General features: G+C 33.8%; 5 protein-coding genes across 6 annotated transcripts in view; all 5 read left to right on the forward strand.

The window, feature by feature from the left end:
* Window positions 1-950: 950 nt before the first annotated feature.
* On the forward strand, window positions 951-1,559 carry LOC125847407 (SKP1-like protein 11). Its single transcript, XM_049527031.1, has one exon. It carries the CDS (start codon window positions 951-953, stop codon window positions 1,557-1,559), a length of 609 nt encoding a protein of 202 aa, XP_049382988.1.
* A 5,567-nt stretch (window positions 1,560-7,126) lies between these two features.
* LOC125847408 (SKP1-like protein 5) lies at window positions 7,127-7,423 on the forward strand. Its single transcript, XM_049527032.1, has one exon. It carries the CDS (start codon window positions 7,127-7,129, stop codon window positions 7,421-7,423), a length of 297 nt encoding a protein of 98 aa, XP_049382989.1.
* A 5,094-nt stretch (window positions 7,424-12,517) lies between these two features.
* On the forward strand, window positions 12,518-12,973 carry LOC125848455 (SKP1-like protein 1A). Its single transcript, XM_049528317.1, has one exon. It carries the CDS (start codon window positions 12,518-12,520, stop codon window positions 12,971-12,973), a length of 456 nt encoding a protein of 151 aa, XP_049384274.1.
* A 3,033-nt stretch (window positions 12,974-16,006) lies between these two features.
* On the forward strand, window positions 16,007-16,462 carry LOC125847409 (SKP1-like protein 1B). Its single transcript, XM_049527033.1, has one exon. The coding sequence runs from the start codon at window positions 16,007-16,009 to the stop codon at window positions 16,460-16,462; it is 456 nt and encodes a 151-aa protein (XP_049382990.1).
* Window positions 16,463-17,459: 997 nt separating this feature from the next.
* LOC125848097 (thiosulfate/3-mercaptopyruvate sulfurtransferase 1, mitochondrial-like) overlaps window positions 17,460-26,979 on the forward strand; it is a 20,201-nt gene continuing 10,681 nt past the window's right edge. For both annotated transcript variants that reach the window (XM_049527900.1, XM_049527899.1), the window contains exons 1-9: window positions 17,460-17,558; window positions 18,249-18,437; window positions 18,751-18,810; window positions 18,996-19,058; window positions 19,303-19,427; window positions 19,509-19,671; window positions 20,515-20,574; window positions 21,681-21,739; window positions 26,335-26,416. In XM_049527900.1, the coding sequence (XP_049383857.1) occupies window positions 18,321-18,437; window positions 18,751-18,810; window positions 18,996-19,058; window positions 19,303-19,427; window positions 19,509-19,671; window positions 20,515-20,574; window positions 21,681-21,739; window positions 26,335-26,416 (729 nt within the window). In that variant the 5' untranslated portion in view covers window positions 17,460-17,558; window positions 18,249-18,320. The remainder of the gene's footprint in view (window positions 17,559-18,248; window positions 18,438-18,750; window positions 18,811-18,995; window positions 19,059-19,302; window positions 19,428-19,508; window positions 19,672-20,514; window positions 20,575-21,680; window positions 21,740-26,334; window positions 26,417-26,979) is intronic.

The following is a 26,979-nucleotide window of genomic DNA, read 5'->3' on the forward strand; positions in this document are numbered from 1 at the left end:
GGCTTCTCAAGTAAATGTATCATTGACCAAATTCTTATTTAATTAAATGGCTAAATGTATATTTAATGTATCAACATTATATAAATAGTGTAAGATTGTATATACGTATGATGTATAGCTATACATTAGACATGTATAAATAATCACAAACACAGTTACATAATATTTATACATTATAACGCATCTTCTTCACGAATTGAATTTTTTTCAATACCGACTAGCTTAAATCTCCTCTAAATAGTCCTAAATTATAGATATGAACAAATCTCAATGTTTCAACTCTTTTAGTATATTATATTTTCACTAGAAATTATCAATTTAAATTTGCGGTAGATCAAATTTTAAATTTTGAGATTCAAAAGCTTTTAATGAATGATTTCAATGGACATCTGATTCAAGTTTCCACCAAACAATCCAAAATTTAGATATTATTAGCTACTCTCAATATTTCTATTTTCTCGATATATTATTCACTCAAAATAATGTATAGTTGCGACGATGTCAATTTTATTTATTTAAACTTACCCAATTGCCTGAAGAAGATCCGGGTAGACATAGACATAATCATTAAATGATCAAATGGTCATTCTACTATTTTAGTTTCTCGATTACTTTTATCGGAAATATAGTCAAACAAAGCGATTTTAATAACTATCAGAAATGACTCGTCTTCTAGTAGATGATTAAAGAAACAATGAGTTTAGAACTTTCCTTGTCACTTTAAATTATATCATTATCATAATAATTTAAGACATAATAGGTAGATTTTAAAAAACAAATTAATTAAACTTCAAAAAAGGAAAAATAATAATTTTGGTCAATGTAATATTTAGCTTTCCATATTCCTACCACAACTTTGGAAAGTAATTAAAACCTAATACACTATAAAAGACCAAGCTAGTCTCATGTATTGAAATCATTCATTCATAACTCTTTCTATTTTCTTTGTCATGTCTTCAGAAAAACTCATAGCTTTTAAGACTAGCAATGGTGAGGAATTCAAACTCAATGAGGCTGTAGCTGTGAGGTCAGAAATTATCAAGAACATGGTGCAAAACGTGGATTGTACTTCTAATGTCATCCCCTTGTCTAATGTTGATGGCAATGTCATGTCTTCAGAAAAGCTCATAACTCTTAAGACTAGCGATGATGAGGAATTCAAACTCAACAAGTCTGTAGCTATAAAGTCAGAAGTCATCAAGAGCTTAGTACAAGACATTGATTCTAATGTCATTCCCTTGCCTAATGTTGATGGCAAAACAATGACAAAAGTGATTAATTATTGGAAGAAACATTCGGAGAAAGGTGTTACAGAAATTCAGTTAAAGAATTTTGATCAGGATTTCTTGAAGATGAGTCACTCAGAATTATTTGATGTTCACTTGGCTGCTAGATATCTTGATGATAAGCAGTTGGAGGAGGTAATAATCCAAGAATCTTTTGATAGGATCACAGGGAAAACACTAGAGGAAATACGTGAAGTATTTGGTATCGTGAATGATTATACTCCAGAGGAAGAGGAGCAGGTCCGTAGAGAGAATGCTTGGGCTTTTAAATGATTTTACAATATTTCTGTTATTTCCTTAGCTATATCCTATTTTTATTTTTATTTTATTTCTGTTAGCTCTATCATCTGTTATTCCCTTTTGAAGGAATATTGTTTGATTTTGAATGATTTATAAATTATGTTGGAAAGAAATTAAATCTATATAGTATTCGAAAAAGAACATTCATTGAAATGGTGGAAAGATGAATTTGATATCTCAAAAAGAAGTATCTAAATTTATTCTTTCAATAAATTTAAGTTCTTTTCTTTCAAAGCATATCCAATAGACATGATATGTTTTCTTAATTTATTCCCATAATTTAAATTCTAGAAGCCTCTTAACATAGATTTTTCTTTGAAGTTACACATAAAACAACAAAAATGATTTTTTGATCTTGGGAATACTCCTTTGAAAGACTATTAAAATTGCAAACAAATTATTGATTATGATAGAAAAATCAATAAAATATTTGTTAGCTATAATTTTACCTAACCATTAAATTAATAGTTCTTGCTCTCTCACTGTTACAAGAAAATTAAATTGAATATTGATTCAAGATTCAAATTGCAAAAAAATGCTTTTGACGGATTTTAAAAAAAAAAAGATTATTAAGAAATAACTATTGAGATACTCAAAAATTAAGATAATTAAGAAATAAATTCTGAGATAACCAAACAAGATAGAAATAATAAAACAAACATATTAAAACAAGAGAGTATATAACTCAATCAGAACTCTCACCGACCACTCGAAGTGTCACGCCCCGAACCTACATCCTGGACGTGGTCGGCACTCGAAGACCATTGTTGGCCCCAAGCGAACCCTTGGTCTGACTTTCTTAACTCAGCGGAAACCTAACTCAACGGAATAACTTCATGCAATGCAAGGACATAAAACAACTTAACTGATAAAATCTGGCCCAAAAGGCAACTCGAGTCTCAAAATAGAATATTATATATAAACATAGATGAGAGACTCAAAACTAACTAACTGTTTGTCTATGAAGCCTCTAAAATACTGAGATGGATATTGGGACAGATCCCACAACATCCTAACAAAACAAAACTAAGAACACAAAATAACCGAGTCCTCCGGAATGCAAAGAGGCTCACTACTGACTCTAGAGTGCTCAGCTGGATCAACGGCGTGCTGGATGCTGATCCTGGGTACCTGCGTCTGCATCATCATAAGATGCAGGCCAACTGGCATCAGTACATTGAATGTACGAGTATGCGAGCTGGAAAACTAAGCAACAACTTAAGCTTGAAAGGAGTACAAGTGAACACTTACCTTACCTCTGTTCGACTCATGAATAACTGAACTCAAATGTAAAGCAATAAGACACATGCAATATATAAATAGCTTGTAAAACACTATAAACAACTTAGTTCGTTAAGGATAAAATGATAACAAACTCAACTTTACTTATATAAAAGTAATATAACTTTAGTGGGAGATTCTTTAACCGACAACCACCATTATGAGCCCTAATGGTGATACAACGTTTACATCACGTTGCTCAAGGACCATCTTATACCTTGCCGTGATATAGGAGCTTACTTTAACTTAGTAGATCCACTAGCTTAATCTTACGTGATTATCTAAAAAGAATGATCCGTCAAGTCCCATGTTGGCACATGGTTCTTATGGAGAGTTGAGGTAATATGAACTCGTGTCCCCAATTCGGTGCTCAATACTACTCCCAAAAATACTTTGGCTCATAAGTGTTTTAAACACAAACTTCTTTCTTTTAGTTTGAGATAATTGCTCAAAATCTAGCCCAGAGGCTCACTTGGAATCAATGTTCCCTTTTCTTGGAAACTAGCCCAAAGGCTCTTTTGGAATCATAGTTCCTTTTTTAATCAAATGTGAAAACATTTATAAATTTCTTTGGGGAATACTTAGTTCCCTAATACTTTTGAGAAATGAACTCAACTCTATACTCTTGGCTTAACTTGAAACTCTATACTTTTTACTCAACTTGAAACTTGAGCCTTAAAATGAAGTTAAAATGTTCAACAAAGACTCTTGAAAAAACTTTGAAGACTTGCTTTGATTACCTTCTTAACTTCTAGACTTGACTCTAACTTCACTTGACTTTGATCCGAACTTTCCTCGAATTGGATTATGAATTCAAGGGTAATAATCTCATGTTTATGGATGAGTTCGGGATGTCTAGATGTACCTTAGAGTGTTGAAAACAACTATAAAACATAGGTACATCACCAAGGAACATGTAAGAAAAAGTAGGGAATGAAAGGGAAAACTTGGCGTCCTTGGCGCTCTGAAAGGCGCGGAGCGCTAGCCCTCAAGCTTCAGAGGGGCCTGCTGGGCGCTCTGCTAGGCGCACCGCCCCAAGGGCTGGGCTTTAGAGCCCCTTTTGGGGCGCGCTGGCTGGCACGACACCCCAGCCCTTTTCCCCGAAATTTTGACTTTTCTCCTTCGTTTTTCCAACTATAAACCTCATTAACTTCAATGGTTCCAGCCCCAAACACTTAGAATCATAAAACCCCTCAACATACAATAGATTTAACTTACAAACACAACCGGAAACATGTCCCAAAATCAACAAAAATTTCAACACAATCATAACCAACAACTTCAACAAACACAATCAATCTTTTCTCGAAATTAACTGAGTTTGGCACGTGGGGGAAAGAACCAACCCAACACTATGAACTCACATACCTAGTAGGGATCACCCCCGACGATATCCACGACGATCTTTGACGAAACCTTGCTTGATCTTCTCTTTCTCCTCTTCTTCTCTACTTCACTCACAAACCCTCACTCACTCTTTTAAAAAGGGAAGAACTGATATAAAAATTAGTCTAACACACTAATATAACCAAAAGAATTGGTTAGGGAAAAGACCAAAATACCCTTAAAATTTTCGGACTGACTTCCCTTACAAACAGCCCAACTTTGAAATGGCTTAACTCACTCATACGAACTCGGAATCAAGCAAACTCGAAAGCGCTGGAAAGATCATTCCACAAGCTTCACAAACATAACTGGAACTACACCTAACTCATCCTGAGCTAGGACTTATGACTGTTCAAAGTTGACCAAAAACTCATTTTTTTTCCACACTTAACCAAATTTCCAGATTTTTAACTCTTTCCAAAAAAAGACTATTCCAATTCTAAGTCTCTTCATAGTTATTTCAAATTGCCGGATGTTACACGAACCATCTTCTGTTGTTCCATTTTATTGAATTGTTGTTTGTTTTTATTGATTTATGAATTATGTTGGAAATAAATTAAAGATAATTATATTAAATTTGAAAAAAAATTCATTCGTACAGTTGAAAGATGAATTTGATATCTCAAAATGAAATATCTAAATTTAATTTATTAATAAATTTAGGTTATTTTTGTTCAAAACGTATTCAATAGACTTGATATATTTTCTCAATTAATTGCCACAATTTAATTACTGAAAAATCTCTTCACATAGCTTTTTTTAAAAGTTACTCATAAAACAACAAAAATATTTAAATATTAAAAAAATCTTTAAAAGACTATAGAAGTTTAAAACTTAAAAAACAAGAGAGAAACATTATGGAGTTTCTTTTTTAATACGATGTTATATTGTTCTACGTGTCAGTTTTAAAATTTTATTAATAATGTTAATTGGTGCTAGAGCTTAAAAAAATTCTCCGTATAGAAAATTCTTAATAGGAAGCGATAGTCCGAGTGAGGTCCTACTTGACGCAAATTCAAATTAATTAAGCTTTAATGCGGATATTAAATACTGGGTGAAGAAACTAAAAAATAATGATTGGAGGAATGTATATATGTATCATCTTTCATTTTGCACAATATATAGTGCATGTAATAGTGGATGAGCTTAAAATATTACAATAGAAGAAATCAATTGTTACAATTGTATGAAAAAAATACTAGTAATATTCCAAATTTTAGGGCAACATTTACTAGGCCTTCTCAAGTAAATGTATCATTAACAAATTAATTAAATGACTATATGTATATGTAATGTATCGATATTTTATAAATAGTTTAAGATTGTATATATGTATGATGTATAACTATACATTAGATATGTATAAATAATCACAAACATATTTATGTAATATTTATAAATTACAACGCATCTTCCTAACGAGTTGAATTTTTTTTCAATACCGACTAGCTCAAATCTCCTCTAAATAGTCCTAAATTATAGATATGAACAAATCTCAATGTTTCAATTCTTTTAATATATTATATATTCTCTATAAATGATCAATTTACATTTGCGGTAGATCAAATTTTAAAATTTGATATTCAAAATGTTTTAATGAATGATTTCAATGGACATTTGATTCAAAACTCCACTAAACTATCCTAAAATATAGATATCATTAGCTCCTCTCAATATTTCTATTATTTAGATATATTATTCACTCAAAATAATTTATAGTTGCGTTGATGTCAAATTATATTTATTTAAACTTACCCAATTGATGGAAGAAGATCTGAGTAGACATAGACATAATCAGTAAATGATCAAATGGTCATTCTATTGTTTTAGTTTTTCGATTACTGTTATCAGAAATGCAGTCAAACAGAGTGATTTTAACAACTATCAGAAATGATTGGTCTTCTAGTAAATGATTAAAGAAACAATGAGTTTAGAGGGTGTTTGGATTGGATTAAAAGTTGGTCGTCAAACCTACTTTTAAGTCAGTTTTTGACTTCTGGAAGTGTTCGACAAATATAAAAAATAACTTGAAATAAGTTGAAAAGTGTTTGGCAAGGTCAAGACTGACTTAAAATAAGTCAAAAACCAAAAGAAGGTCTCCCCCTACTTTTTATTTTTTTGACTTAAAAGTCATTTCAATTTGACTTTTTATTTTTAACTTAAAAGAACTTTCCTTGTCACTTTTTATTATATCATTATCATAATAATCTAGATTTTGCAAAGCAAATTAATTAAACTTCAAAAAAGGAAAAATAATAAGTTTAGGTCTATGTAATATTTTGCTTTCCATATTCTACCACAACTTTGAAAAGTAATTAAAACCTAATACACTATAAAGGGAAAATGCATAAGTACCCCCCCAGCCTATGCCCGAAATCCCAGAGACACACCTAACCTTTACTAAGGTCCTTTTACCCCCCCGAACTTAATTTATCTATAATATTCTACCCCTTTTCGGCCTACGTGGCACTATTCTAAAAAAAATGTCAACATGCGCTGGGCCCACAAGACAGTGCCACGTAGGCCAAAAAGGGGTAGAATATTACATATAAAATAAGTTCAGGGGGGTAATAGGACCCTAGTATAGGTTAGGTGTGTCTCTGGGATTTCGGGTATAGGCTAGGGGGGTACTTATGCATTTTTCCCACTATAAAAGACAAAGCTAGTCTCATGTATTGAAATCATTCATTCATAGCTCTTCTCATTTTCTTTGCCATGTCTTCAGAAAAACTCATAACTCTCAAGACTAGCGATGGTGAGGAATTCAAACTCGATGAGGCTATAGATGTTAGGTCAGAAATCATCCAGAACATAGTACAAAACGTGGATTGTACTTCTAATGTCATCCCCTTGTTTAATGTGATGGCAAAACAATGACGACAGTGGTTAAATATTGGAAGAAGCATTCGGAAGAAGGTGGTACGGAAGATCAGCTAAAGAATTTTGATCAGGATTTCTTGAAGATGAGTCACTCAGAATTATTGGGTGTTGTCTTGGCTGCTAGATATCTTGATGATAAACAGTTGAAGAAGGTAATAATCCAAGAATTTGTTGATAGAATCACAGGGAAAACACTAAAGGAAATACAAGAAGTATATGGCATTGTGAATGCTTATACATCAGAGGAAGAGGAGGAGGTCCGTAGAGAGTATGCTTGGGCTTTTGAATGATTGTATAGTATTTCTGTTATTTACTTAGCTATATCCTATTTTTATTTTTATTTTATTTCTGTTAGTTCTATCTTACGTTGTTCCCTTTTGAAGAAATGTTGTTCGATTTTTATTGATTTATAAATTATGTTGGAAAGAAATTAAAGCTAGTTATATTATTTGGAAAAAAATATTATCCTTTTAGATACATTATTCACTCAAATCTCCTCTAAATAGTCCTAAATTATATATATGAGCAACTTTCGATGTTTTAATTCCTTTAATATATTGTATATTCACTAGAAATCCAACTCACATTTGCAATAGATCAAATTTTAAATTTGAGGATTCCAATGGACGTCCGATATAAATCTCCACTAAACAATTCTAAAATTTAGATTGCATGATCTCCTCTCAGTATTTCAATTCTTTTAGATACATTATTCACTTGAAATTGTTCAAATTGTGGCGATGTCAAATTTTATTATGTGAACTTACCCAAGTGTCTTGAGAAGATCTGAGTAGACATTAACATTATTAGTTAATGATCAAATGGTCGTTTTTTATTGATTACTGACGGACCAAATAAAGATTCTAGGTAATTAACTGTTAATTGGTTTTTTTAATTAGAACATTTGACCAAATGGTCATTCTATATAATTATTCCAATTTACTATGACTAGTAATAACATATCATTTAAATTTGAATTGCAATACAATTTTTTTTTGTTGAAAGATAATAATATATTACTTTTAAGTTTCACCTCCAAATTTTCTATTTAAAGTCATGTCCTCGGTAAGCTAAAGATGCACCATGTCATGTCTAATAACCTTTCTCTAATACTTTTTTGGTCTACCTCTCCTTGAACCCACCATTGCAATCTCTCACACCTCCTAAATAGAGCATTTGTGCGTTTCCACTTCACATGTCCTAACCATTTTAGCCTCGTTTCTTTTATCTTATCCACACTGGCCACTCCCACCTTATTTTAGATATTCTCATTTCTAATCTTATCTCTCCTAATATTCCCACACATCAATCACAACATCTTCATTTCCGCACCTCTCCTCTTCTGGGAATGTGAGTTCGTAATTGACCAACACTCTGCCCCATATAACATAGTCAGCCTAACCACCACTCGATAGAACTTGCCTTTAAGTTTTGGTGGTGTATTTTTATCACACAAGACTCTATAGGCAAGCCTCTATTTTGTCCTTCCAACACCAGTACGATGTGTGAGATCATGTCGATCTCTCATTCTTTTGGAATAAATAACAATAACAACACACCAGTGTAATCCCACAAAGTAGGGTCAAGGGAAGGTAAAGTGTATGCAAATTTTGCCCCTGCCACTCGGTTCAAGAAAAAATGGTTCAAAGTAGTATGAAATAGGAAATAACAAAAGTAAAGAAACTATGACAAACCATTCTAAACAGTGGCTACAACTGAATAATAATACGATGATTGTTGAAGAGTCCCACATCAGATAAAAAAGGGATATGTGGTCTCTTTATAGGCTTGAGCAATCCTCCCTTTGAGCTAGCTTTGGGGTTTGAGTTTGGCCCAAAGCCTAATTTAACATGGTGTCAGAGCAAAATCTATCCCAATTAATGTTTAACAATGATGGGCCCCTAGATTAAATTGTCCACACACCAGATGTCCAGTCCTCGATGAAGAGTCCTAAGAGCTCTTTTTCCTCTTCCTCCTGATCTCCAAATGTATTACCGAAACTAGAAGCTTATGTTGGTTCATAAGAGCCTCACTCGGGATAACCTTGTAGTTTTTACAAAGACCTTTACCATCCTTTTTAAGGAGAAAATAGTCTATTTGACTTACCCAACTTACTATAGAAGTTACTAAGTTCTCCTCCTCATTTGAGTAACTCAAATTGGTTGCCCCAACCTAAAAGCTTTTGCAAAATCCAAAAGTGAGCCTTTTCCTTTGTTCATGTTCCCGAAACCAAAACCTCTATGCACTATCATAGCTTATTGGAGTTGACCCAATGTGTCCATTGAAATCTCCTCCTACGAATAACTTCTCAGTGAGCGGTATACCTTCCATTACCTTGTCAAAAACACGTCTTGTCCTCTTCGCCCAAGCCTACTTGCGGTGCGTATGCACTAACGATGTTCAAAATGGACCCTCAAATGACTAACTTAATCGTCATCATGTTGTCGTTGATCGTCCAAACCTCTACCACTTATTCCGTTAGCTCTCTATCTATTAAGATTCCTACTCCATTTGTATACCTCAAGACTACTGAGATCCAGAATTTATACATGTCCACATCTAACGCCTTAGTACCTACATATTTGGTCTCCTAGGCACTAACTACACTAATCTTCCTTTTTTTGAGAATCTTCACTAGTTTATGGACTTCCCATTAAAGTCCCTATGTTCCAAGACCCCACTCTCAACCTAGAAGAGCCCATAACCCCTGACCCTAGCCTCTGTCCCCGACCGAGAACATGACCCTGGTCTACCATCATTCACCAGAGCCACTAAATAAAATAACTAATCAAGGGTTTACATCAAAATGAGCAGGAATCAATACTCAAGAGTAAAGATAAAGCAAGAATCTAAGGACCAAAGTCAATAAGGCAGGAACCGAAGCACAAATGAGCAAGAATCTAAAGGCGAGTACAACTAATAAAACAAGAATGATAGCACTAAAGGCTGAGAGAACTATACACAGGAATCGCTAGGGCAGGAATAAAAGCACAAGCAAGCTAGAATCTAAAGGCAAGAATGTCTAATAAGACAAGAATGATTTCACCCGGATAAAGACCCTAGATATTTGAAACTTCCTCTCTTGGGGATGACCTGCTTATCAAGCCTCACTTCTACGCCATCCTCGTGTGTCTTATCACTGAACTTGCACTATAAGCACCTCGTTTGGGTCCCACTCAACCCGGACCCTTTAGACTCTAGGATTGGTGTCCAAATTTCCAGCCTAGCGTTAACTCCACTGCGAGTCTCGTCAATCAGTACTATGTCATTTGCAAGTAACATTCACCATGGCACCTCTCCTTGGATATGACGCGTCAACTCATCCAACACCAAGGCAAATAGAAACGGGCTAAGAGCGGATCCCTGGTGCAACCCCAATATGACTTAGAAGTGTTCTAAGTCTTCTCCCACTATTCTTACGGGCTCTTGGCTCCATTGTACATGGCCTGAATCACTCTACTGTATGCCACCAATACACTTCTTACCTCCAAACACCTCCATAGAACCTCTCTTGGGACTTTATCATAAGCCTATTCTAGGTCATTGAACACCATAGGTAAGTCCTTATCCAAATGAGCCCATTAAGATTTAAGTCTAGAAAATGTAAAACCTCAACTTTTTCATGATAGAAACTAAGGTGCCTATGATACCAAGCATAATCAGAACTGTTGACTATACTCTTCCAGATGTCACAGCTTGCGGCCCCAGTTAAGAGCCGTTTGATTGCTTGATATGCATGGACATGTATGTGCATAAGATTTAGAAAGGAAAATCACTTCTCTTTATATGTTTAAAATGTTACTAGCTTTCTTTGAGTGATGTCAAAGGAGCAATTCTCACATTAACTTCTTTTGTAGGATTTCTTCCCTTTGTGGTGTCAGTTCCTTGTTTACGAATAAAAAAGGATTGATATATACTGTTCATAGATAAAATTCATCTGTTCTAGAATAGTTTTTACAGGGTAGGGCATATTTACATTTTCAAGTTGTTTTGGTGAAGTTACTCTCTTAGTCATTTTTATTTTCAAGAACTGCAATTGTTTTTTGTATAGTCATTTCTGTTACTAGCGGATTCTGTCCAAGAACGAGTAGTTGTGCATATCTTCCTTTCCCATTAAATTACAATGCAAACACCGCTCTCTGCAGGTTTCGAGTTTAAAACAAAGCTACGTAAATGTGGTACCTATACTCTACATACTTAAGATATGATGTTGTGGGGAAATAGTTTTTTAATTTGGATATTTAAAGATGCACGTACTCTTCCTCTATGAATGAGACTCCATCCAAATCTTCCATTCCTTGGGCGAGGCCTTCTGTTCTATGAACACCCCACCACTGAATAATTTACTTTCAAGTTCTCGCTGTAAATACCTGGCCGTAATATTAGGGAAAAAAACTTTTATTAAGAAGAGGTAATAGAGGGCATAAATTAATAATCAACTGCAGTAGACTGAAGCAACTGTAATTGTTTAATGTGTAAATTTTCTGGAGTTCATTATGCAAGCTTAATTTTTTTCATAGAGTTAAGTCATCTGGAGTTTTATGTTACCTTCTCAAAAAAGTCATCTGGAGTTTTGTTTTGCACTGTTTTAGGTTTGATGGTGTAAGTTTCTCACTGTTGACAATGATAAAAACCATGAGCTTGTACCAAGTTTGATGCATTTTGCTTAAAACCTTGTTAACTGAATATTAAGGCCCAAAATATGAAATTTCAATACTATGCCTGCAAGTCGCAAAAATGAATGTGAAAATGCTCTCAGGCACAGTTATCGAGGTCAAAAAAGACTACTTTCTTTTTCAGCCATTTTTAAAGTTTCTGAGTCTTTACAGTTATTCGTTAATTACATTCATCAGTGATTACTACAAAAATTGGTAATAGGAGATACTGTGCTTTGTTTTACGGGATCTACTTGTGGAATTAGTATTGTTAGTCTTGAAAATCAAATTAAGGAAATCAGCTAGTCTTAATTTCCCACTTATTTAGGGTAAAAAATAAAATAAAATAGTGGAAGCTTAAATATATGTTCACAACTTTTCACACCATAGTTAGATATTACGGAAAAAAGTATTTTTTTTCTCCTAATTGAGATTTGGGAAAAAAAAAAAGGCTTCCTTTTCCTAATTATATTCGGTCACATACGTATAGTTTAGGTAAAATTTTCACAACTTCCTAATTTGACATGAACTCTCTTTTTTTCCTAATTTGACATGAACTTTTTTTTTTTTCGTTTTGACTTCCTACTTCAACTAGAACCGTGAAAACCTAATACTCTATAAATTAAGCCCTTCAAACTTCTTATGCATTATAATCCTTCAAAACCCCTTTCAATAATATTCTCAACAAAAACAAATTAACATCTCTTAGTCAAATATATATTTACCATCATGTCTTCTTCCACAAAGTTCTTAACTTTAAAGACTTGCGATGGTAAGGAATTTGTACTCGACGAGGCGATAGCCGTGAGGTCACAAACTATCAAGAATATGGTTGAAGACGACTGTGTTTCAAACGTCATTCCCCTGCCTAATGTCGATAGCAAAACAATGACAAAAGTGATTGAATACTGGAAGAAACATTCGGAGGAAGACGTCTCCAAAGACATGTTGATGGAGTTTGACAAGGCTTTTGTGAAGGTGCACCACTCGATTTTGTATGCTCTTATCTTAGCTGCTAATTTTCTTAACGATAAGGAGATATTGGATATGATGTGTCAAGAAGTTGCTGATAGGATTAAAGGGAAAACACCAGAAGAAATACGTAAAGAATTTGATATCAAGAACGATTTTACTCCAGAGGAGGAAGAGGAGATCCGTAAAGAGAATGCTTGGGCTTTTGAATGATTTAATAACATTGCTGTTATTTTTTTGTTTTTTTTTATTTTAGAATTAAAACAGTCTAGTTAGCTATATCTTATTTTATTTTATTTAGTTCTATATTCTGTTGTTTATTTTTATAGAATTGTTCTTTGATTTTTGATTGATTTATAAATTAGATTGAAAAGAAATTATAGCTATTTATACAAACAACTTAGTGATTGAAAATAGAGTTTAACTATTGAAACAGATTATTGATTATGCTATAAAAAACAAATAAAATATCTATTAGCTAAAATTTTACCTAACCACTAAATTAATAGCTCTTGCTCTCTCACTGTTACGAGAAAATTAAATTGAATATTGATTCAAGATTCGAATTGCAAAAAAAAATGCTTTTGATGGATTTTTTTAAAAAGATAATTAAGAAATAAATATTGAGATACTCAAAAAAATAAATTAAGAAATAAATACTGAGATAATCAAACAGGATAGAAATAATCTATCTCAATCCCAATTATAAAATAAAATATTAGAGTATAAACCACATATATGTGGCATTATCTGAAAGAAGAAGAAAAAAAGGTAAGTATATATAAAAATAAAATGAAGAAGATTTTGAATTCTAGACGATGATGATGATGGAATTCTCCCTTATAATGCGTAAGGCTTTCTTTTTTTTAATTGATTTGTAAATTTTTAAAAGTTTTCAAAAATTTAAATAAAGCCTTAAACGAAAAATTACTCTTCTTTTTAGTTTTATCGATTTAAATTGAATATATGTAGAATATATCAAAATAATTTTTTAATCTTATTTTCTTAAACGCTTTATGTGAAAAATTAAAGTTAAAGAAATGCTAAAAAGTTAAAAGTCATCTTTTATACGTGAGATTGACCGAAAAATGGGATACTTTTACCACTTTTAAATTAGTCAAGAAGATATTAGGATCTTTGCAAAATTTCAGTGTCTTTTAAGAAATGTGTTATAATTGAATGGGGTAATGATGTATTTTTCTCTCTAAATTATAAAACCTAGAATAGTCTCTCCACTAATATCGTTCATGTTGGGATGACAATTAACATACAAACAAAATAATAGGGAAATTGCATCAATTCCCCCTTGAACTTGTCCCGAAAAGTCAGTTACACGCTTAAATTATCATAGTGACCTATTACACACTTATACTACTCAAAAGTAAATTTTCTTACCCCCGAAAACTGATATGGCAAAAAAATAAAACAAAAATAAAAAATAGGTGCGTCAGTTTGAAATTCAAGTGAAAAAAAAGAAGTTAGAATCTTCTTTTCCACCCCCACACCTCTTCTTCTTCACACCCCACCCATTGTCCTCTTTTTCTTCATTCTTTATTTTCATCACACTTCTTTAATTTTTTTATCACAATCTTAAAGCACAACTGTTTTTTATTCGCAATAAGGTTAATTCACATAGATTTGTTAGTTTATAATTGTATTTTATCTAGAAAAGTTTCGGTTGTTTGTTTCTATCTTTGTCATTTTTTTGACTTTGTTAAAGAAATGTTTGTTGTTGATCAATTTTTGGGTTTAGTGGTGATAGCAACTTTATGTGTTTGGTGGTGATGGGTGGTGGATGACAAAAATTTAAAGAGGTAATTGAAGATGGTGTTGGAGAAAAAAACAATATTAATAATGGTGGTGGTGATATTTGGTACTGGGTGACAGAGAAGAAGAAGAGTTGAAGGTGCTATAGTAGTGGTGAAGAACAAAATCAATAGTGAAGGTGGTCGAATATGATTTTTCTGATGAAATGAGAATTGAAATGGGTGTGATTTAGTGATGAAGAAGATATAATTATTAGAGAATTAAAGTAATTAATTAGAAATTAATTAGAGAAAAATATATTTAACAAAAGAAAATTTAATTAATAAAGAAAAGAAAAAATTATAATTTATGACATGGCGCTGATGTGGCAAGTGTAATACACCACATAATGTGAGAGTGGTATTACACGTCTCAAGGTGGTGATAAATTCACTTTTGAGTATTAAAGGTGTGTAATAGGTCATTGTAATAGTTTAAGCGTGTAACTGGCTTTTCGAGACAAGTTCAGGGGGAAATCTATGCCTTTTCCCCAAAATAATATGATGAATGTTACTTCCTCCGTCTCATATTAAATATTAAACTTTTCTCTTTACACGTCTTTATAAAAAAAATCATAAATAAGAAAATTAGTTTTATTAATTTACCTTTCAAGAAATTTGTTGGAGACTTTACAAACTTGTTTACCCTTTCGAAAAGAATTAATTGTCAGAGTAAAATGGGAGAAATTTAATTAACTTATCTTAATAAGTAATTTAGGACAACTATTTTTAATAATGTGGACAAGTATACTAGAAGAATACTAGATTAATTAATTATTTTAATTTTTTCTTTACTTTTGTTGGAAATGTAGTCAGAACGATTTTAACTATTAGAAATGACTGGTCTTCTAGTTAATGATTAAAGAAATGATGAGTTTAGAACTTTCTTTGTAACTTTGAAGGCATAATACATGAATATGCCCTTTAACTTGGCTTCAAATCACATTTATGTCCTTCAACTTTGGGTATGCACAAGTAGACACTTAAATTTGTATAAAGTTGAACAAATAGACATGTATGTCCTACATGACATCCTACATGTCATTTTTTATCCTACGTGGTATCCTACGTGTATTGTTTGATGTAGGACAAATATGTCTACTTATTCAATTTTATACAAGTTTAAAGTGTCTACTTGTGCATACCCAAAGTTGAAGGACATAAACATAAAATGAGGCCAAGTTAAAGGGCACATTTATATATTATGCCAACTTTTAATCATATCAATATCCTAATAATCTAAGATTGACTATGTAGATTTTGTAAAACAAATTAATTGACCTTCAAAAAAGGAAAAGTAATAAGTTTTGGTTTATTTAATATTTTGCTTTTCATATTCCTACAAGAACTTTGGAAAGTAATTAAAACCTAATACATTATAAAAGACCAAGCTAGCCTCATGTTGAAATCATTCATTCATAGCTCTCTTCATTTTCTTTATGATGTCTTTAGGAAAGCTCATAACTCTTAAGACTAACGATAATGAGGAATTCAAACTCGACAAGACTGTAGCTGTAAAGTTAGAAATCATCAAGAACATAGTACAAGACGTTGATTGTACTTCTAATGTCATCCCCTTGCCCAATATTGATGGCAAAACAATGACAAAGGTGGTTAAATATTGGAAGAAACATTCGGAGAAAGGTGTTACAGAAGTCCAGTTAAAGAATTTTGATCAGGATTTCTTGAAGATAAGTCACTCAGAATTACATGACGTTCACTTGGCTGCTAAATATCTTGATGATAACCAATTAAAGGAGGTAATAATCCAAGAATTTCTTGATAGGATCAAAGGGAAACCAATAGAGGAAATACGTGAAGTATTTGGTATCGTGAATGATTATACTCCAGAGGAAGAGGAGGAGGTCCGTAGAGAGAATGTGTGGGCTTTTGAATGATTTTATAATATTTATGTTATTTCCTTAGCTATATTCTATTTTTATTTTATTTATGTTCTATCTTTGCTGTTCCTTTTTGAAGGAAATGTTGTTCGATTTTGATTGATTTATAAATTATGTTGGAAAGAAATTAAAGCTAGTTATATTCTTTGAGATTTTTTTTTTATCCTTTTAGATTTACTATTCACTCAAATCTTCTCTAAATAATTCTAAATTATATATATGGGCAACTTTCGATGTTTTAATTCTTTTAATATATTGTATATTCACTATAAATGACTAATTCACATTTGCGACAGATCAAATTTTGAATTTGAGGTTCAAAATGTTTTAATGACAGATTTCAATGGACATTCGATTTAAATCTCCACTAAAAAATCCTAAAATTTAGATTACATGATCTCCTCTCAATATTCTATTCTTTTAGATACATTATTCACTCAAAATAATTCATGTGTGTAGAGATATCAAATTTTATTATTTGAACTTACCCAAGTGTCGGAGAAGATATGAGTAGACATAGACATAATTAGTGAATGATCAAATGATCTTTCTATTGATTACTTAATGATCAAGTATAGATTCTTGATAATTAACAGTTAATTGGGTTATTTTTATTAGAACATTTGACTAAATGGTCATTCTATTTAATTATATTCAAATTTACTATGATTAGTAATAACATACCATTTAATTTAAAATATAAAATTTGAATTGCAATACAATCTTTTGTTGTTAAAAGATAATAATATATAACTTTTAAGTTTCACCTCTAAATTATAAGACCTAGAATAATTTCTCCACTTAAATCGTTCATGTTGTGAGGATAATTAACAATAACATACAAATAAAAATGATATGACGAATCGTCTCATATTAAATATTAGACTTTTCTCTTTTAAAATAAATCATAAATAAGAAAATTTATTTTACTAATATACCCTTTAAGAAACTTGCTTACAACTACAAACTCGTATACTCTTTTTTAAAGAATTAATTGTAAGATTAAAACGGGGAATTGTGAAAGAGCTCTCTTCGTTAAATCTTCCGCTATCTGTCTTTTTTCACTCCCCAATTTCTTCTCTCCGCTTTTACCGTAAGTTCGCTATATCTCATCCTCTTTGATTTCATTTCTGTGATTTCTATTCAATTTGCTTCATCTTGATTTTGATTTGCATTTTTCTTCAATTACTTTGAAACCAGGTTTTTCTGGAGTTGCAGATTTTGATTTTGTTTGATATTTTCGTTTCTCAATGCACAATTCATTTGTCTTGATATCTCTCTTGGCACTATCAAAATTGTTACTTATATACTTTCATGGCTCATCAATGATTTAACTAACAATTTGATTGTTTGGTTTTGAATTTGACACTGAGTTTAAGAAAATAAAGAGATTTTTTAATGTTGTGGCAAACTAAAGATATGTACGAAAATGTCATTTAATCTTGTGTGTGGGAAGTTCCAAAAAGGAACTTGAAACTAAATAGGAAAATAACACAAACAAATAGAAGTGGAGGGGTACAGGTTTTTGTTAATTTTTCATCTTTTGCGAGTTACAGTCTCATTAGTGGATAAAGCTTAAAATTTAAGATGTGGCTTTATTCCTCTTACTGGATAGGTTAAGATTAAGAGTTACTGGAATTTTAGTGCATGGGAAAATTGTGATTTCTTTTAAGTCATGTGAAAACTCTTTATCAGCAGCACCACTTTCTGGCTTGTATATTCTTGAATTTCATTTTTCTTGGGAAGTTGGCAAGAATGTTCATCATTAGCTTAATCCTTGCAGAGGAAACCATTTCACTCGCAAGTAGCTCCAACTTACTACTCTAACAAGGTTAAGGGTTATTTTACTCGTTATATGGCTTCCTCAACGGTTGGGGCACAACCATCATTCTCAACACTAGCAATATCAACCAACGAACCTGTTGTTTCAGTTGACTGGCTCCATGCAAACATCAGAGACCCCGACTTAAAGGTTTCTGGTCTTTTCAGTCTTAGCAGTCAAAATACTTGGTAAAGAATAAGATGGTGATAGTATGGCCATTACTACAATTGTCTAAACTACATTTGCTGCTCTAAATATTAAATCTGAAGTTGCAATTATTTGTTCACTCAACTCACGCCTATAAAAAGGACAATTCTTTTGCGTTTCTGTTCATTTCTATTTAGCAACACATTTACACGTGTTTTCTTTCTCTTCCAATTTTTGGGTGTGGTGCTGGTTGTATTATGTAAGGCATCTGTCAAATAGTACTGTGATGTTGCTTCTTTTTCCTATTCTTCTAAAGGTGTTAGATGCATCTTGGTACATGCCAGATGAGCAGAGAAATCCACTCCAGGAGTATCAGGTGCTGACTCCTAAGAAATTCTTTTTTGAATGACACTGCTTTATCTTGAATCACTGATTGCTTTCTAGTAAATATGTTCACAGATAAGCAATTTTCATTTTCTCAGTCACTTTTATGGTAATTTTGTTCAACAGTCATTTTGTTTCTGTTTTTCTGGTAGAATTTTCTAACTTCGACTTGAGCAGGTCGCTTGCATTCCTGGAGCACTATTCTTTGATATAGACGGAATAACAGATCGAACTACAAATGTGAGATATCTTCCCTGCTAAGTTATTTCTCCTCTGGAAAGAGTGATTTGCTCGACATAATCTTTGCAAATTACTAAACCTTCTCTGGTTTCAGTTTCTCTTCTACTGTACCATTTTTTGTTTCATTTTTGTCCCATATATGTTTCTACCTATACCGTAATAGATGCTTCAGTTAGCCATCCGGCATGCTTTTGAGATAGATTTCCTCACCTTTTATGATAGAAAAGCTTTGTTGATTTATCAGTTGCCACATATGTTGCCGTCCGAAGAAGCATTTGCAGCTGCTGTATCTGCTCTTGGTATCGAGAACAAAGATGGGGTTGTTGTATACGATGGCAAGGGCATTTTCAGTGCTGCCCGTGTTTGGTGGTGAGTTATTCAATTGATGATAAAAGGCGGATAAGTTCATATCATCCAAAAGTGTCTAATCAATGGAAAATGGGTAATCAGGATGTTTCGAGCTTTTGGACATGACAAAGTTTGGGTTTTGGATGGTGGCTTGCCAAGATGGCGTGCTTCAGGTTATGATGTCGAGTCAACTGCACCCGGTGATGCCATTCTGAAATCTAGTGCTGCCACTGAGGCAATTGAGAAAGTATACCAAGGACAGATGGTAAGATAAACATTTCTCCATTTCCTTTAGCTCACTATGCTTGTAGCCTTGTACATCTTTAAACAAAACAAGATTCCACAAGAACAGCACCTTTTGTAGCAATAGGCTGAGGTTCTCTGAGTATTGTCTTCTCGGGACTTTTGCTGCATCATTCCAAATAATGTTTAAGTAGTGACTCTGTTGGGGCTTCTTGAATATCCGGAGGGCTCCACAGACAATAGCATCTTGTTCATGTGTAACCATTCATTATGTAAGGGATGGGCAACTTTTGTTTGAAACTCAAGTCAGACTATCTTTTTAGATTCTTTTTCTCCTTAACCGATTTAAGAAACAGTTCTCTCATTGTGTTACTCAAATGAAAATCTATCCTTTTTATAAGTAAATTTACTGAAAAGTGAAAACGGTACTCAGGTGATACAAAAATTACAGAGATGGACTTAAGAACTCCTAGTATATGCTTAAAGAGTCAATCAAGTCCATCATATTTCTTGCTCCTTAATTGTATCCCCTTTGTTCCAAAAATACAAGTATTAAAGACAACTATACTTCACAAAAGTTTCAAGGAACTAAAATTGTCTTCCATAGGATGAAGTGAATAATTTGATGTTTGACAAGTTCCCATTTCCTTAATTCTTTGTTTTATTGGGGATGTATATGATGTAAATACCTTTTCAATCACTCTTTGTCCACTTGGAATTTATGAATATAAAATTGAAACACCAGTTTTTCTTGCCATGTAGAACTTTTCGGTACATTTTCTTTCTCCCTCTCTTCATATTTTCTGACGTTGTGCATTTAATGTTATATGGTTTTAATGTTTCTCTTAGAATTTTTAATGTGCAGGTTGGACCTACTACCTTCCAGACCAAGTTTCAGCCTCATCTTGTGTGGACTCTTGATCAGGTTGGTTTCCTTGATTGCTTTCTGCCTACAGCACTTGGTGGTAGTTGCATCTAGCCATGTATCATGAAGCTGATGGTAATGGCAAGGACTTTTTTTGGATTATTGACATTCAGGCTGTATTCAAAATCCAACTGCTTAAAATTAGATTATTTTTTTTTAGAGAAAGGTAAGAGTACTATTATAAAGTCTCCAGCACAAAGACTATGCTAGGAACAATATTTACTGTTCAAAAAGCAAAACAAAGGTAAAACATGAACGGAACTACAAGTGGACTGCAATTTAGTGGGTATTAGATTGTAAGCTTGTTGGTTGATATTTGTTACCCTTAGGGGTCGTTTGGTAGAGTGTATTAGCAAAAATAATGCATGCATTAATTATATATATTAGTAGTCCTTTGTTTGGTACATTTTTTCATGCTATGTATAACTAATGCTTGCATTGGTTATACACTCTATTGTGACTAATACCATGGATTTCTAGGTATTAGTAATGCAAAGGATTTAATACATGCATTTATATGGTTAAAGACTCAATTGCCCCCGAAAAGTACTTTTACATCTTTTCCACCATAATTGTGAAGGATACTTTTTTAAATAAATATTTTTATACAATGCATACTATTTTTAATACACCAAACCAAACAATGCATAAGAATTAATCTATATATAACTAGTACAAGTATAACTAATACTCGCATTACTAATACACTCTACCGGGTATTATTTTTATACACTCTACCAAACGACCCCTTAGTGCAACTTTGTTCTGCAAAAATCTACCTCCGTTTCCCTGATTGACTGGTACAACCCCATGAAGTTTGTGAAGAAAATCTAGGAGGACTAGAACTATGACAATTGGAGGTTGTTTTCTACAGAATACTTTGATCTGTTCGTGGATTCTGGTTATAGCTGCTCTTTGTGAAGGTTAATAGTTTGATGATTGTATGATAGTCCAATACTGGAAAAAAATGTGAACACAATCTTGTCACTTAACATAGGTCAGAAAGATTGAATCTTTCAATATATTCTCCATAAATGTATGTATTCTTATCAGAATACTTCTAGCTTGGCTATAGATATGGAGATATGATTTGTGTATATTTTCAGGTTAAAAGGGACATTCAAGACAAGGCATATCAGCATATAGATGCTCGATCCAAAGCTAGGTACTTCATCATGTCTGTAAACACATATTTTAAAATGTGATTGACTAATATGCTAAGCTATTTGTTCAACAACACTCACATGATGACGAGAATAGATTTTATTTGTCAATTATCTTTTGAAGCAGTTACAACCCTTGTGGATTTACTTTTAGATTTTACTTCTCCCTCCTAATTTATGCGACACATTAAGTCTGAAAATGTTTGGCACATGTTATGAATAATAGTGATGTTTAATTTGACCATCCTATACTCTAAGAGTTCAACTTCAAACTTAAATTATGAGGTTATGCTTTCCTTTGCAACAGTTAGTATAATATGCAAGTCAAATTGTCTTTGTGCCTTGTTAAATATGTCGTTTGATTAGAGAGTAATATCTTTTGGCATGTCTTGTCATCTATAGGGCCTTGTTGGATGCTTTCCTTATAAACAATTATTTCAATATGCTAGTCAAAGAGAGGCTGCTGTCTTGTTGTATGGTTAGAAAGGTCGGAGTAATAAATTTTGGCACGTCTTGCGATTTAGATAGTTAGATTGCCGTTATATGAATATGTATTTCTTTCTTATGCTACATTATCTTTAGGACATGTGGACAGAAACTTTTTCTCCTAATGTGAATGTTGGCATAGCCAACTTGAACATTTTGTAATGGCTGCAATTGATGTGCCTTTGTAAGCAGGAAAACTTAGATAAACATTATTAGTCGTTACCCTCGAGAAAGGATGGAATCTGAAAATGTTGCCATTGTATCTTTCCTGACAATGCTCAAGTTTACCACAGTCACGGAGTCATGAGTTATTAGGGACCACTCATTACATAATGTGTGAAATAGGCAAGTTGAGGTGCTTATATATGTTCTCTTTATACAACATACCCAATGTAATTCCATGAGTGTGGTATGGGGAGGGTAGAGTGTACGCAGACCTTATCCCTACCTTGAGAAGGTAGGGATGTTGCTTCCGATAGACCCCCAACTCATGTAAAACAGCTGTTTAAAAAGGGAAAACAATAGTAAAGTAGACATATCAAATAGGGAAAGCATTACTTAACATTCAAAAAAAGGAAGAGTAGCAATAGCAAAATAATGCGACGATAGAGGTACCAGAAATAACAAGAAGAAGTAGAAGTCACAGGCCAAGGAACTACAAGAACAAATACTAATACTACTAGAATGAGAGGAGAACAGAGGTACACTTCTCTACACTACCACCAAGCCTTTCCTGCAGGAAAGCGAGACAATACTTAATTACCTACTAGCATTCTACCCTAATCCGTAATCTCCATAATTTCTATATAAAGTCATGTCCTCGGTAAGCTAAAGATGCACCATGTCATGTCCAATCACCTCTCTCAATACTTCTTTGGTCCATATCTCCTTGAACCCACCATTGCCAACCTTTCACACCTCCTAAATAGATCATTTGTGCATTTCCTCTTCACATGTCTTAACCATTTTAGCCTCGTTTCTCTTATCTTATTCACACGGGCCACTCCCATCTTGTTTTAGATATTCGCATTCCTAATCTTATCTCTCCTAATCTGCCCACACATCAACCACAACATTATCATTTCCGCACCTCACATCTTCTGGACATGTGAGTTCTTAATTGACCAACACTCCGCCCCATACAACAGTCGGCCTAACCACCACTCGATAGAACTTGCCTTTAAGTTTTGGTGGTGTATTTTTATCACACAAGACTCTAGAGGCGAGCCTCTATTTCGTCCTTCCAACACCAATACGAAGTGTGAGATCATCGTCAATCTCTCATTCTTTTGGATTAAACAACAATAACAACACACCCGTTGTAATCCCACAAAGTAGGGTCTAGGGAAAGTAGAGTGTACGGAAACTTTACCCCTACCTTGGAGGTAGAGAATCTATTTCCAATAAATCCTCCGCTCAAGAAAAAATGGTTCAAAGTAGTATGAAATAGGAAATGACAGAAGTGAGAAACTATGACAAACCATTCTAAACAGTGGCTACAATTGAATAATACAATAATTGTTGAAGGGTCCCACATCAGATAAAAAAAGGGATATGTGGTGTCTTTATAGGCTTGGGCAATCCTCTCTTTGAGCTAGCTTTTGGGGTTTGAGTTAAGCCCAAAGCTTAATTTAACATGGTAACAGATAAAGATCCATCCCAATTAATGTTTACCGATGATGAGCCCCTAGATTAAATTGTCCACACACCAGATGTCCAGTCCTCGCTGAAGAGTCCTAAGAGCTATTCTTCATCTTCTTCCTAATCTCTAAATATATTACCAAAATTAGGAGCTTATGTTGGTTCATAAGAGTCTCACCCGGGATAACCTTGTAGTCTTTACAAAGACCTTTATCATCTTTCTTAGGAAGAAAATAGTCTATTTGTCTTAGCCAATGTACTATGGAACTTACCAAGTTCTCTTCCTCATTTGAGAAACTCAAACTGGCTACCCCAACCCAAAGGCTCCTGCAAAGTCCTCTTTGCCCAAGCCAGCTTGTAGTGTGTATAGACTAACGATGTTTGTTAAGATATGATACCTGGGCTTAACTCAACCCCAAAAGCTAGCTCATGAGGGGTCATTTGTATTCCTCAAGACTACTAAGTACCAAAATTTATACTTGTCCACATCTAACGCCTTCGTACCTACCCATTTGGTCTCCTAGGCACTAGTTACACTAATCTTCCTCTTTTTGAGAATCTTCACTAGTTTATGGACTTCCCCATTAAAGTCCCTATGTTCCAAGACCCCACTCTCAGCCTAGAAGATCCTATAACCCACTTACCATCCCTGACCCTAGCCTTTGTACCTGATCGAGAAAATAACTAATCAAGGGCTTACATCAAAATGAGCAGGAATCAATACTCAAGAGTAAAGACAAAGCAAGAATCTAAGGACCAAAGTCAATAAGGCAGGAACTGAAGCACAAATGAGCAAGAATCTAAAGACGAGTACAACTAATAAGATAAGAATGATAGCACTAAAGGCAGAGAGAACTATACACAAGAATCGCTAGGGCAGGATCAAAGCACAATCAAGCAAGAATCTAAAGGCAAGAATGTCTAATAAGACAAGGATGATTTCACCCGGATAAAGACCCTAGATATTTGAAACTCTCTCTTGGGGATGACCTGCTTATCAAGCCTCACTTCTACGCCAACCTCGTGTATCTCATCACTGAACTTGCACTATAAGCACTCCTTTTGGGTCCCACTCAACCCGGACCCTTTAGACTCTAGGATTCGTGTCCAAACTTCCAGCCGAGCGTTATCTCCATCGCGAGTCTCGTCAATCAGTACTATGTCATTTGCAAATAACATTCATAATGGCACCTCTCCTTGGATATGACGTGTCAACTCATCCAACACCAACACAAATAGAAACGGGCTAAGAGCGGATCCCTGGTGCGACCCCATTATGGCTTAGAAGTGTTCTAAGTCTTCTCCCAGTGTTCTTACCGGCTCTTGGCTCCATTGTACATGTCCTGAATCACTCTACTCTATGCCACCGATACACTTCTAACCTCCAAACACCTCCATAGAACCTCTCTTGGGACTTTATCATAAGCCTTTTCTAGGTCAATGAACACAATAGGTATGTCCTTATCCAAATGAGCCCATTAACTCTAGAAAATGCAAAACCTCAACTTTTTCATGTAAGAAACTAAGGTGCCTATGATACCAAGCATAATCAGAACTGTTGACTGTACTCTTCCAGATGTCACAGCTTGCGGCCCCAGTTAAGAGCCATTTGATTGCTTGATATGCATTGACATGTATGTGCATAAGATTTAGAAAGAAAAACCACTTCTCTTTATATGTTTAGATTATTACTAGCCTCTTTCTTTGTGTGATGTCAAGGAGCAATTCTCACATTAACTTCTTTTGTAGGATTTCTTTCCTTTGTGGTGTCAGTTCCTTGTTTACGAATAAAAAAGGATTGATATATACTGTTCATAGGTACTTGTATGATGATGGTCTAGGAAAAAATCATCTGTTCTAGAATAGTTTTTACAGGGTAGGGCATATTTACATTTTCAAGTAGTTTTGGTGAAGTTACTCTCGTGGTCATTTTTATTTCAAGAACTGCAATTGTTTTTTGTATAGTCATTTCCGTTATGAGTGGATTCTGTCCAAGAACGAGTAGTTGTGCATATCTTCTTTTCCCATCAAATTACAATGCAAATACCGCTCTCTGCAGGTTTCGAGTTTAAAACAAAGCTACATAAATGTGGTACCTATACTCTACATACTTAAGATATGATGTTGGGGGGAAATAGTTTTTAATTTGGATATTTAAAGATGCGCATACTCGTCCTCTATGAGCGAGATTCCATCCAAATCTTCCACTCCTTGGGCGAGGCCTTCTGTTCTATGAACACCCCACCACTGAATGATTCGCTTTCAAGTTCTCGCTGTAAATACCTGGCCGTAATATTAGGAAAAAAACTTTTATTAAGAAGAGGTAATAGAGAGTATAAATTGATAATCAACTGCAGTAGACTGAAGCAACTGTAATTGGTTAATGTGTAAATTTTCTAGAGTTCATTATGCAAGCTTAATTTTTTTCATAGAGTTAAGTCATCTGGAGTTTTGTTTTGCACTGTTTTAGGTTTGATGGTGTTGCACCAGAGCCTCGAAAAGGAATTAATAGTGGACATGTACCCGGGAGCAAGTGTATTCCTTTTCCACAGGTGAGGATCTGTGCATTGAAGAAAAAAACGATCTTTTTAATATTCTATGGCAATTTTTCTGTTTCATCTTCTGTATAAAACAGTTCCTGCTTTCAAATGAAGATATGGTGAAGTATTTCTGTTTGAATAGGTTAAACTATTTGTCTCATATTTCCACAGTGCATTTGATGCTCCTTGACCATGGAAAATTTACTTCCAGTCATTGGTATCATCTGGACTATCGAGTGCATGACAATATAACTTTCTCACAGTTGACAATGATAAAAGCCATGAGCTTGTACTAAGTTTGATGCATTTTGCTTAAAACCTTGTTAACTGAATGTTAAGGCCCAAAGTATGAAATTTCAATACTATGCCTCTCAGGGATGCAAGTCACAAAAATGAATGTGAAAATGCTCTCAGGCACAGTTATTGAGGTCAGAAAAGACTTCTTCTTTTCCAGCCGTTTTTAAAGTTTCTGGCGTCTTTACTGTTATTCGCTAATCACATTCATCAGTTATTAGTTATTACTACAAAAATTGGTATAGATTCAACATGTGGGGGGGGGGGGGGGGGGGGGGGGG

Source organism: Solanum stenotomum, chromosome 12, assembly GCF_019186545.1.
Source record: "Solanum stenotomum isolate F172 chromosome 12, ASM1918654v1, whole genome shotgun sequence".
Lineage (NCBI taxonomy): Eukaryota > Viridiplantae > Streptophyta > Magnoliopsida > Solanales > Solanaceae > Solanum > Solanum stenotomum.